The sequence below is a fragment of the Vicia villosa genome, unplaced genomic scaffold (assembly GCF_029867415.1).
Source record: "Vicia villosa cultivar HV-30 ecotype Madison, WI unplaced genomic scaffold, Vvil1.0 ctg.000780F_1_1, whole genome shotgun sequence".
Lineage (NCBI taxonomy): Eukaryota > Viridiplantae > Streptophyta > Magnoliopsida > Fabales > Fabaceae > Vicia > Vicia villosa.
Genome location: NW_026705349.1, coordinates 12178 through 24972, shown reverse-complemented (window position 1 = coordinate 24972; position 12795 = coordinate 12178). Strand labels below are relative to the sequence as shown.

Genomic DNA, 12795 nt, shown 5'->3' with positions numbered 1-12795 from the left:
ACACGGCAAGAGAGTGTTACCCCCCTAACTAAAGTAAAAGTAAGAGTCCTAAACTAGTCAGTCCGGAATTTGATGGGTGCCATGCCATCATGCCATTGCAAATGCTTAACAAAAATCAAGTAACATGGTCATACAGAAAAAAGGTGGTTTGTTTGTGCTTTCTCAAGACTATAATGACGTGTTCCACTCCTGTTTTCTCTATTTGCTTTGCACAAAGTACATACTAGTACATGTTTTTCATTCATTTGACACCAAAAAGACATAAATAAACTGCTCCAATTCTAAACACACTTATATCAAACTTAATCATTTCTTCACCGTTAATTCATCTCACAATAAAAGCTATTTTTCTTTTCATGCTTTTTCGCCGCGTAGCCACCACAGATATAGCAAACCCCTCCCTCCCCATTTGGTCACTCATTCTCATCCATCAAAACCACTTTTCCTTCTTTTCTTTTTTTTTCAATTAATAATAATAATGGGTAGACGAAAAGGAACTTCTGATTTCACTCTCTTCCAAAGGAATCGTCATTCATCTTCTCTTCCTTCGGGTACGTTTTTTCTTTATCTTCCTATTCTATGGGGTTTCAGGGTTTGAGTTTTATACTTTTTGCAGAAATGGATATATTTATATTAAGATATTTTCCAAATCTAATATGAGGGATGATAAATATATATAAGTAAATCTGAAAGTGACATTTTATTGCATTGTGAATCTATCTAGAAAAAATGAGTTGGAAAATGGTTTCTTTTTGTTTCTCTCAATTTTTTATTTGTTTTTAGTTTGTACTTGATGGTGTGTGATTGATATGTTGCTAAACAATTGTGGTTTGTCCTTTTTATCAATATTGCAAAAGCTATTCGATGCCCTTCCAAGATGGAGCTCTTGTCAGACGAGGTTGGATTTCTTCTCTCATTCCTTAAATATTGCTCCTTTTAAGTGTGTTTAGTTTTGTGCATTAATTTTTTAAAATTGATTCGGATTAGAAATGAGCTGAAGATAAAATGATTTATGTTTGAATATATTTATAAATATAAAAAAATGACTTGAACAATATATTTTAGTGTAAAAATTACGTTTATACTCAAATATTTCAAATATTACGTGTATCTTTGGTTTCATTTTTGGAAGAGGTATAATCTAATTTAGAGGTGTAGATTGCTTTTTACGTGTTTTGGTTTATCAAAAGTATAATTAATAACTATTTTTCATAATAGATCCTACTTGGTGATAATGGTCGTAGTCACGTAAAGGCTTTTGCGATTTTGGTCGATACAGGTGTTGCGACACTGATTGCGGTCGTCATGGTGTAAATTAACCACAACTTGTTCTTTATCTTAAAAACAATGAATAACGGGATCAGTATTGATATTTTTCGATATCATTTTGTCGCAGCCGTTTTTGCTGTAACTAGCATTTTTTTTTAAAAACCTTGCGCCGAACCAATCACACCTACATATCCTAACTTCAAGTAAAATAAATTCTGGAAGAAAAAAATCAATTATACAGTACGTTATAAAAAACAAACATGTCAAAATCAGTTATACATCTCTAGAATCAATTTTACTTCTTCTAAAAGTGGAACCAGGCATACAATGATTTGCTCTTTTAATTTCATCATTCAGCTTCATTTTCCTTACCTCACTAGTTATTGTTCATAAGGTCATACAAGAATAAACATATGCAATTACATTATGTACACATTCTGATTTTCAAAAGTAACATGAAAGTAGTTCACAAACAACATCGGTTGCTTTCTTTTGATCTCATTGCACATGATTGATACTTGATAGGATTAACTTATGTGATTTTCCATCTCTTTTCCCTTCTTTCTAGAACCCTTTGTATTCCGGTGATCAAGGTGCACTCGCTCTTCCATCTGTATTGGATATATCAGATGGATCTATGAAGCTAATTAATACACATCCTGTCATGATGCATCATCATCATCATTCTCAGAATCTTGGTCGTTCAATATTTTTGAAACGATCACGGTATTACTATGGTCACCAGTATTCTCGACGTAACTCTGCCAATCATGCCAATGCATCATCTTCTCGCAGCAAGGGTTCTTCTTCTTCCTCATTTGATGACAGGCTTTCGTTCAAGTTGGCTCCTCAACCAAACTCACAACCCAGACAACATATAGGTGCGCCTTTAATGCTTGTTTTTGTGCATTGAGTTTTACTAGGAAAATTGCTTATTGATTCAAGCTTTTCTTGTTTATTTTCGATTTATGTTAGAGTATCGAGAGAAGACATGTTCCAGGCCAGAGAGAATTCGATCAAGTTCTTTCTCAACGGATTCAGTATCATCGGACGTAGTGAAGATGGTTTGCATGATTTGCGAGAAGCCACTGAGACAGAAATTTAATTTTATGGGGAATTCACTGTCTTGCAATGAACTTGCAGTTGTAGCAGTTTTAGTATGTGGTCATGTTTATCACGCGGATTGTCTCGAGCAAAGAACTAACCTTGAAGAAATGCGCGATCCGTCATGTCCTATATGTACAGGTTTACTCTTGCAGGATCATGAATGTAAAGAACAAGAATAGTTTTCAAGTAGATGGATATTACAACTTCTTCTATGGACTATGTAGATGCTGACTATATCAGGATCTCTGCATTGTCCTTAGAATTTGTGAATATGTGGTATACTTTTAAAATTCATTAGGCTTATAGGGGATTGTAAATTTGTAATATTATTATGTAAAAACTGAGTGGTGATGCAGAAATTCTAGTAGCTGTAAATGTTTTAGAGTTGAAAAGATATATACAGTTTGAAATAATTGTTTGATATGCAGTCTTCATGCATACTATATTTCATATTTCAGATGATGCATATTGATTGATTGACCTATATATGCTACATGGTATGCAATGTCTATGACATGTTTCTATTGCCATGGCTCCTTGGTACAATTGGTGTGTAATGAACGCTTCGACTTACATCCGAGAGCTGCACGCCATCACTAGGGCGATGAAGCGTTGGCGTCAATACTTATTGGGCACTGACTTTGTTATCCAAATGGATTGATAGAGTTTAAAGGAGTTGTTAATACAAGTTATACAAACATCAAAACAACATTATTTAGCCAAAATGTTGGGGGTATAACTATGAGATTCAATATAAGCCTGGTAGCACTAATGTTCTTGCAGACGCATTATCTATAGTTGTCACAAATAACTATCAGATCTGTTATGCCTTGTCTATCCCACACATATCCTTTTTAAATAACCTCAAGAAGGAAATGGCCTCTGGTCCTGAATTTGTGTCCATGATTACTAGGTTACAAAGTAATATTTCTTCCTACCAAAGTATAAATTAAAGGATGAGTTGTTGTTACATGATGATCGAATTTGGTTAAGTCACAAATCCAAATTCAAGTCCTTACTAATGCACGAATTCCATGACACGCAAACTGTCGGACATGGGGGCTTGGTGAAGTCTATGAAGCAGATAAATCAGCCGCGACAGATAAATCAGCCGCAACAGCCAACTGACCTATTTCAGGGGTCAGAAATGGGACCGTTGATGAAATGTTTTTAGGTGAGATAAGTATTTTGTACCGTCTCCGCAGGGATTAGTGTGATATTAATGTCGTTCCACAGTTAATACAATTTTAAGGAAAGATTCATAAAAGTTTTAATTGTGGAAAATATCGGTTTGTAAGAACATGAAAAAACGATAAATGCTTAGGAAATTAACGGTTAAAAGGACATGTCAGGATTCGATTTCATTAACCTATTTCGTATGTATTAGACTAATCTAGCATGTGAACATCATTATTAATCGCTATAATCACGTATCCTCATCAACACCGCTTATGTCTAACTGGTGTTGCAGTTTTTATCGTATTGATTAATTGATAATCTCTCTAGCTATTAAGCAATACAATAATATTAAGACTTGATACAAGTGAATATCAAACTCCAAATCTATGTCTAGAATTTGGTCTTTGATAGATGATGATCTTAGGTAAAGACTTGAAAGATATTTCTCAATAATGATTCAAATCATAAACATAACATGAAAATAAAGATAACATCTATATTGATTCATAATTTAGTTCACATAACAAAGATCAAAAGAAATACATACGATTACGGTTTATTATATCTAATCCGGACACAAGAAGTTTATCTACACATCTTCATGGTAGCTTGCTTTACAAGAAATGAAAAAAGATGAATAAACATCCAAGTTGAATAATAAAAAATGGTTGCATATTCAGCTCCGATTAATCGATTTTGAGTTTTTGGTGAAGTTTTCTCTCACAACTAGTTTCTAGGGTAGAAATTACATGAAGAACCGCCCAAATTATATTTTTCTCCTATTTATAGAGTTTTTGTTTTTCTGTTCTCACCCGGCAAACTCTTCTTTTGGCCTAGCCTCTGCTAGCGCACAAGCATTAAACCCACCATTTTGGAAATATCCAGCCTCGCCTGGCGGCCAAAGTCTCGCCCAACGAGCTTCTTGCTAAAACCTACGCCAGACGACCATGTCACTTTTTTTCATTGGAACTTTTCTATTTTGGCTCGCTGGGCGCGCTCTCTCATTGCTCTCCTAGGAGCTTGCTGAAATTTTTCTGGTTTGCTTTGTGACCTATTCTTTGGTTTATGTATTTTTTTTTAATGGTTTGTTGCAAGGATTTCCTACACACTAACACACACATCAAAGACACAATACTAAATACACTTAAGGTCACACTCTAGCAAACTTGGGGAATTCGTTGATCGATAATATTAAATGGAGCTTAAAAATTCCAAGTTTTCATGTGGAATTATAGTCATAGTTGGCATTTATCAACCGTCTCCGAAGCAGTCACAATAGTAGGAACTCGAACATCCGAGACAAAAACATAAGTAACAACAAGTGCCAACGATGCCGAGATAGACAAGCCAATAGTCAATGTAACACCCTTCTAAACCCCGCGGCGATTAATTAAATTAAATCAGCGTAACATGCACAAGGGCGTCACAATTAATAAATAAAAATAAACCACATTGGTCACAAGTCATGCATTCACTGAAGAAACATACTAACATAACTCATAAATCAACTATCTCATGTTTACACAGCGGAATATGTTATCAAACTAGCATTACATCATCCATGCTTTAATCCTTAAATAAGATAAATAAAATAGAGTTAATGTCATAAACTAAAAACAGCGTTCCCCAGTGTTACACCTATCAGAGCATGATCCGACGCTAACCGACACATTGACTCATGAGCTAATCCTCACCGAGTCGAAGCCGCTATCCTCAATCTGAAAAATATAGTGTAATGGTGAGTCTCATTCGCAATTAACAAATATTATTGCATTATAAATAACAGTACATTAACAGTTATATTATCCACCCAACTCATCTATATCCAGATCGTCCATCAACATACATACACATATCATCACAACAATATAAGAGTATACATATAGTCATGTTATCAAATCCATGCAAATGAATGCAACTGACTCTATGCATGTGGTACCAATCATCATCAATGGGAATCACCCACCGACCGATCTATCATCATCCAGATATGGCCCTGCCAGCACAAATTCCACACAGTGGGAATTCTGCCATTCACTGAATCCTCTCATCATCTAGGATTCAGTCCTCTTCAATGCTTATGAATGCATGCAAACATATATATAACATACTTTCATCATCTCCACTCTATGAGTAGCATCATCTATACTCATTTCATCATCATCATTGTTATACCCCAAAATTTGCCCACTTCTTTTTTCAGGAAAGTTTCAATATGAAAATTAAGAGTCTCATATAAACATGGATTTTTTCAAAATATCCTGACATATGAAGAACTTGGTTTTCAGAATTTTTCTTACACAGTAACTTGGCTTACAGTGGAATTTATTCTTACGCAAACGCCAAATACTGTTCTTTACTTCACAAATACTATTTATTTATTTTACAGATAAATAGTACTAACACAGTTCATGCAGGGTTAAATCTTTTTGCAGGCGCAAAAGCAGGAAACTCACACTGTACTGGTAACAATTGTTTTTGTTTTCCCACTAACTTTTGTGCTATATTCCATTATTTTCAAAATCTTTTCAAATCTATCCTTTCAAATTCAAATCTCAACTTTATTCTATCCATCTCTCTTTTTCCAACACTATCATACACTTTCTTTCAAATCTTACTTCCACTCAAATTTTCCTTTTGTACGGAATCGCATCATTCCCCAACGTCTCTTTCCTTCTTTCCATTCTATAAATACCTCTCATTTTCTTTCATAAAATCTCACATCAAATTCCAATTCATCTTTCAAATTCCTATCTTCATAATCCATCCTTTCTCTTCTTCCCTGACAAGAATGGCAAAGTGGATAGAGACACTGTTTCTTACAGTCATCACCATTGCTACGGTGATCATGACTTTCTTCTGCCTGCATAGTCCTGAGGAGTGTGGACCTGCAATGGTTATGCTCCCAATCATCTACATGTTATTGTTCATAGCATGGGTTATCAATCGTCATTCTTAAAATTTGCCGTATTTCTTATTTCTTAAATGTACCGTTTATTCGTCGTACTGTTCAATATAGTATGTGATATTTGTACTGTCAGTATTAAATGTTGTACTATTTGTCATAATATTGCTTAATTACTAAGATAATATTTTGTGTGTTTTCTGCCAGTCAAATATTCCTATTTCTGTGCATTAAATGATTTTCAGGGTTATTATCGGTAATTTTGCCCGCATACCGTAAATATCAAGTTATTTATTATGTTTCTGTTTTCTAACAAGTCATGTAAATAAATTTTCATGCTTCACACCAAACAAAAACAAAAATAACAACAAAAAAAAAAAAAGAAAATTAACTTTGACGGTTGATTTTTCACTTTAACTGCTGCTTCAGTACACGAACAGTCGGTTGACAGACAAACTGCAGACAGTACAATTCACAGTGATTTGTACAATCAATCAAATCAATCATTCACAATTCAAATTTCCAAGATTTTTGTGTTAGAAGTCTTCTGAATATCACATGATTAGCAGAAACTCAACACTGCACAAAAATCAGGTACGCTTAACTGCCTCCTATACAGACAGTCCCTAATCAGGGTTTTTCTTGTTTTAACAGGAGCAACAAGTTTTGAGAGCTCAAATGGATTTCATATACATCCATACATCTCAAAGTACCATCATACAAATTTTCAAACTTCAATTCACTCAGACGCACCGTCAGCAGCTCAAACAGTCAACAGACGACCCGTTTGACCCAAAAAGTCAACTGACAGTCAAAAATGAAATTTTTTGTCAAAGTCCATATTTTGTCAAAGGATTCAACATTTGATCATTGGATGATCACAATTCATCAAGGAAAGATCAAAAATCAACAAAACCCTAAGATTCAAAATTAGGGTTTTTGCCTGAAAAGTCAACTCAACTTTGACTGATCATAACTCTCTCATCCTTCATCCAAAAAATGTCAACCAAAGCTCATTTTGAAGGAAATTCAATTATCTTTCAAATGCAATTGATCCCATGGTCATAGCATTCACCATTTGAAAAATATGGCCAAAGACATTACAGGTCATTTTCAAAGTCAACAAAAAGACACTTTTTTCAAATGGACACACAAGGAGAACCAAAAATCATTTTGATATGAGACCAAAGACATTGGTTAGAGGACTCTTTGAGGTTTCCAAAAAGTGCAAGATCTCCTTCATATGACAAAAATTGAAGGATTTACACCTTGTTGAAGTTGGCTAAATTTTGGGAAAATGCATGAAATCAACATTGCTCAAAAATGTTTTTTTTCCAAATGAGTCCAAGTTTTTATGGTCCAAACATCTTTGCCATGTTACTATGGGCCTCCCACGACCAAGACAAAGCCCACATCTTTATTGGCCATTTTTTGCATAATTTTATCTTACTTTAAGATTAAAATTAAAAGGAAAATGCATGGATAATGGTTGCTTGGCCTCCAAGTATGACTCACTTCAAGGAATCTTCATTTTTTCTGCAAGAATTGAAGAGCAAGACAAGAGCATTGAATGGAGTCAAGCTTGGTCAACAATTCAAAGATTTTTAATATTTTAAAAATCAAACTTTCAACAAAGACAACAAAGCTTCTTAGCTTGAGTTCCAAGCAACTTTGGGCTATAAAAGAAGCATCATACTTCAGCAAAAGAAGGGACACACGAAATAGGGGAAGAGTATAGCAAGAAATATCACAAAAATTCTCAAAATTTGCATATACTTTGTAATTTTCAAATTCAAATTTCCAATCAATATCAATACCAATAAACACTTCTAATCATCTCCTCAAACATTATAGAGTAAGATTGAGCTCTAAATATAGACATATGAGAGTCGTATAAAGCACTTAAAGCTCTTCATGTACATATGAGTTTTATTTTCGTTTTTGTATATGCAACTAATTTCACTGCAAACTAACCACCCTAACATCCTTATGGGGACCTATATGTGTGATCTGGGCCTTAGCATGAGTGTTCCAACGTGAGGATCAGGCTCCACCATTAAAACGAGTCCATGAGTGTTTAAGCTTCATCTTCTTCGTATCCATAGCTAGGAGCTTCAAACCTTAAAACAAATGACATATTTGGATTCAGGACACTCTAATTAGTGGATCTGGGTCACTTGTTTCTATTGCTAACTCGTATTTTTTGCAGGTTCATAGGTTGTTAAAAAACTGGAATTTTAACGTCCAAATAGGGGAGGTTAAAAACCCCCGCTATTTGAAGCTGAAAACCTCACTTCTGGAGGTTGAAGACGACCACGCGTCCAAGCGTGGTTCGTCTGACTTTTCAGCGCGCCAAGGTGGCCCTTCCCTCAAATCTTATTCGCTGGTCAATCCAGCGTGGGCCCCTGCAAAGACTTTGAATCCCCTTGGATTCAGTGTACACCATCATACCATGCACCTACAAATCTGTGCCCTTGGATCAATCTCAAAGCCAATCCAACGCCTCACACATGCAAGCTCACCATGCTCCTTCATTAATTGCCACACCAGATCAGTATCCTTATATTTTTAATTTTATTTTCTATTTTTATTTTAGTTTCTTTGATAAATTAATTAAAAATAGTTAAAAACTTCCAAAAATTCCACAAAAAATATTTTAAACTTCTAAAATAATATATTATTTTATGAAACAAAAATATTTTATTTTTCTTCAAAATTTCAATATTTTTCATAATTAATTAGTATGTATTTGTATATTTGCTTATTAATTATTTTAATTAGTCAAAAAATCATAAAAAAAAAATTGTTCTTTGTGTTAAATATTGTTTATATATCATAAACTAATTTTGTACATATTTAGGATAATTTTCTCTTTAAGTTTTAATTATTTGTGTAATTATTTGCATAATTATGTTTTGATTAACTTAAAATATCCAAAAACAAATTTCAAAAATTCCAAAAAAATTAGTTTTGTTCTAAAATCAATTAACAAACATTTTGTACATATTTTTAAACTTATTTGCTAGGTTTAATCATATTTCCATCTTTTCTTTATTTTAAATTAATTAATAATGCATTAATTATATTTAAAATAAATCACAAAAATACAAAAATATGCCTTTTATTTCTTGCAATTTAAAATTCCTAGATAAATGTATAGGATGTCAAATTCATGTAAATAGGCTAGTTTACATTTCCCGCACAATCGATGTAATAGCGTAGATTTACTTTCTGCACTTTACATTTCCGCATTTTAATTTCCAGCACCCATATAAACTGCGTGTATGTCAAAGATAAAACTGAACCGTCAGATCACTAACTTCAAAGATAAATATCTGAATTCAATCACAATCACATTTGCACCTCCTAGGGTAACCCCTTTTCACTCTTTTCAAAATCAAAGTTACATTTCTACTGTTTCGAGTACAAAATCGAACCTTTTGTTTATATCCGACGAATGGATAGATTTTTAAAGGGAACAAGGATAAAGACCTCCTAACTCAGGGTAGACCTCCTAGTTTGCTTGCTCAAAATCAAAACAAACAAAATTCTCATACACTGTTGTTTTTTTAAAAACGAATTTTCCAAAAGACAATATTTTGTATACATCCAAACACGGATCATTACAAAATTAACGATCTTTTCAAAACATCTTTCGAAAGATAAACAAGCATTTGTATATATCCGCACAAGGATCATTACAAATTCTATTTGCAAAGGTATTTCAAAAACACAGGTAAAGCATTCCGAATCAATTGAAAAGTAAAGCAAATGAGCTAAGCAAACTAAAGAGCCCATGGATAACCATGGATACAAAGGGTGCTAACACCTTCCCTTTGTATAACCTACCCCCTTACCCAGAATCTCTCAAAGGTCTTTTTTCTGTTTCTTTTATAAACCTTTCCTTCATTGGATAAAATAAAAGGTCGGTGGCGACTCTGTAAACTTTTTCAAAAGTGACGCGAAAGCGTCCGATCGACAAAAAAGAGTCAGTTCACGTATCCCACCCACGGAGGGGTATGGCCCGAAAGGACGGTCCACAGAACTGGCGACTCTGCTGGGGAATACAAATTCAAAATGTTTTCAAAAGGGGTTACCTTTAGAGTATAGATCATTTCGATGTTTTCAATTGTTTGATCTGATTGCTTTACTTTTCACAGGTTTGCTTGGGTACTTTGCTTGTGTGAAAGATTCTAACCCGAATCTCGAGATACCTTAAGTATATGACAATAGACCAAGGAAACTGTACGGCATGTACCGATACGGTTGATCTGGTAGTCATCGTTAGTGTGATACTTTGGTTTATACTGATGTCCCTTGAAAGCGATCAAGGAGTATATTAGGCTTCCGAAGTGTCATTAACACTAATTTGTCTTAGAACCTTTTAGTTGAACTTGACTTGTGGCCTATTAAGTGGCTAGCTTTGAAATTGATCGAAGCTAGTTATCCTCGAGGAATATTCTTGATCGGCCGTCCGAGCGCCGTATTGAGATGTTGTCTCCAAGGATCATAGAACCCGAATACTATTCTAGGACAGGTTTTCAACCAACTCAACTTCAGAGGGGAGGGTATCACCTATCAACCTCATGCAAGCCTTTAAACCTAAGGCTATTGTTTGATTTGTTTTTGTGTGCCACATGTTTGCATCATAAACACATCATTTTTCACTACACATTTCAAGGATCAAAGAGTTTACTTTTGTTTTTGCAGGTAATGGCTCCCGCCACCAGAGATTACATCCGAATCAATATCTCAACGGTGCCATCTGAACTCAAAGTCTTGGTAGCAGAATTCCCCAGGAATGCTCAATTCACTGAAAAGCATGGTCACCTACTCCATTTGGTTACCTCAAAGTTTGAAGAAGACATGATACGGGTCCTGTTCCAGTTCTTCGACCCTGAACATCATTGCTTCACATTTCCTGATTACCAGTTGGTACCCACTTTGGAAGAATTCTCTGAATTAATTGGATTACCAATCCGAGATCAATTACCTTTCACTGGTTTAGAAAGAAAACCAAAACCTGAAGTCATTGCTGCTGCTTTACATCTGCAAAAGTCAGAAATCAAATCCAATTGGGAAACAAAGAGTGGAGTTGAGGGTTTGCTTGCCAAATTCTTACTGGAAAAGGCTCGACTACTGCTAGAAAACAAAAGTTATCCAGCTTTTGAAGAAGTTATGGCTCTTTTGATCTATGGGTTGGTTTTGTTCCCTAATTCCGACCAGTTCATAAGTGTACACATCATCAACCTTTTCCTAATTCGCAACCCGGTACCAACATTGCTGGGAGACATCCTACACTCTCTACACACTCGTACCACGAAGAAGCGAGGAACTCTCATGTGCTGTATACCACTGCTGGCTAGGTGGTTTACATGTCATCTTCCCCGATCAGTACTGAGAAATGAACAAAGAGCACAATGGTCTTACAGAATCATGTCTTTATCTCATTCAGATATCCGATGGAACAACTTCTTTCAAAGAGACATTACTATCATTGATCATTGTGGAGAATACCCTAATGTGCCACTCCTTGGCATTAAAGGAGGTATCACTTACAATCCCTCTCTAGCTCTACGCCAATTCGGATATGCAAGAAGCAACGGTCCTCATGACATGATTATCCGTGGCATTGTGTTTGATTACGAGAATGATTCTCACAGACACCGACGAAGATTCATACAGGCTTGGGACAGTGTCTATAGAATAGAAAGCAAAACTCTGGGGCAATGGAATTCTATTCCTATGGAACTTTACCTCAGATGGGTGCGTACTCATGCTCAAAAACTCATGATGCCCTATCCCGCTGTTCTACCTGTGACTATCGAATCAGAAGTCGAAGGTTACGAACCTCAAGTTATTCTACACCCGGATATGCCAACTGACTTGGAAGAGTTGCAAAAATCCTGGGTTCAACTCAAAGAGGAAAGAGACACCTTCAAAGAACACTGTCAGGACTATGAGAGAAGGCTATTCGAGCTCACCAGACAGCTTCAAGAAGAACAAAGAATCAACGCATTCCTGGGGACAAAGAAAAAGCACCCACGGGAGACCTGAAAGATCATTTATTTTATTTTCTGTCTTGTAAGCCCAAATGAGGCAAAGAAAAAAGAATAAATTGATTAACTAACGTTTGTTTCTTCTTTAACAAATCTAAACTCTAAGATCCTTGAAACATTGCACACACATTTCACTTCATGCATTGCATATACATTTCATACATTGCATTCATATACATTGCACATACATTTCATACATTGCATACACATGGCATCCAGTCATACACATTTCATAACAGGTTCACATGACGGATTTCTCATCTTCTCGCTGTTTAT

At 35.1% G+C, this 12795-nt stretch overlaps 1 protein-coding gene across 1 annotated transcript; it reads left to right on the top strand.

Moving 5' to 3' along the window:
• Positions 1–255: 255 nt before the first annotated feature.
• Positions 256–2797, top strand: LOC131631148 (uncharacterized). The gene is made up of 4 exons (XM_058901924.1): positions 256–551; positions 858–898; positions 1838–2150; positions 2245–2797. The coding sequence occupies exons 1-4, from the start codon at positions 479–481 to the stop codon at positions 2553–2555; spliced, it is 738 nt and encodes a 245-aa protein (XP_058757907.1). The 5' UTR covers positions 256–478; the 3' UTR covers positions 2556–2797.
• The last annotated feature ends 9998 nt before the right edge of the window (positions 2798–12795 follow it).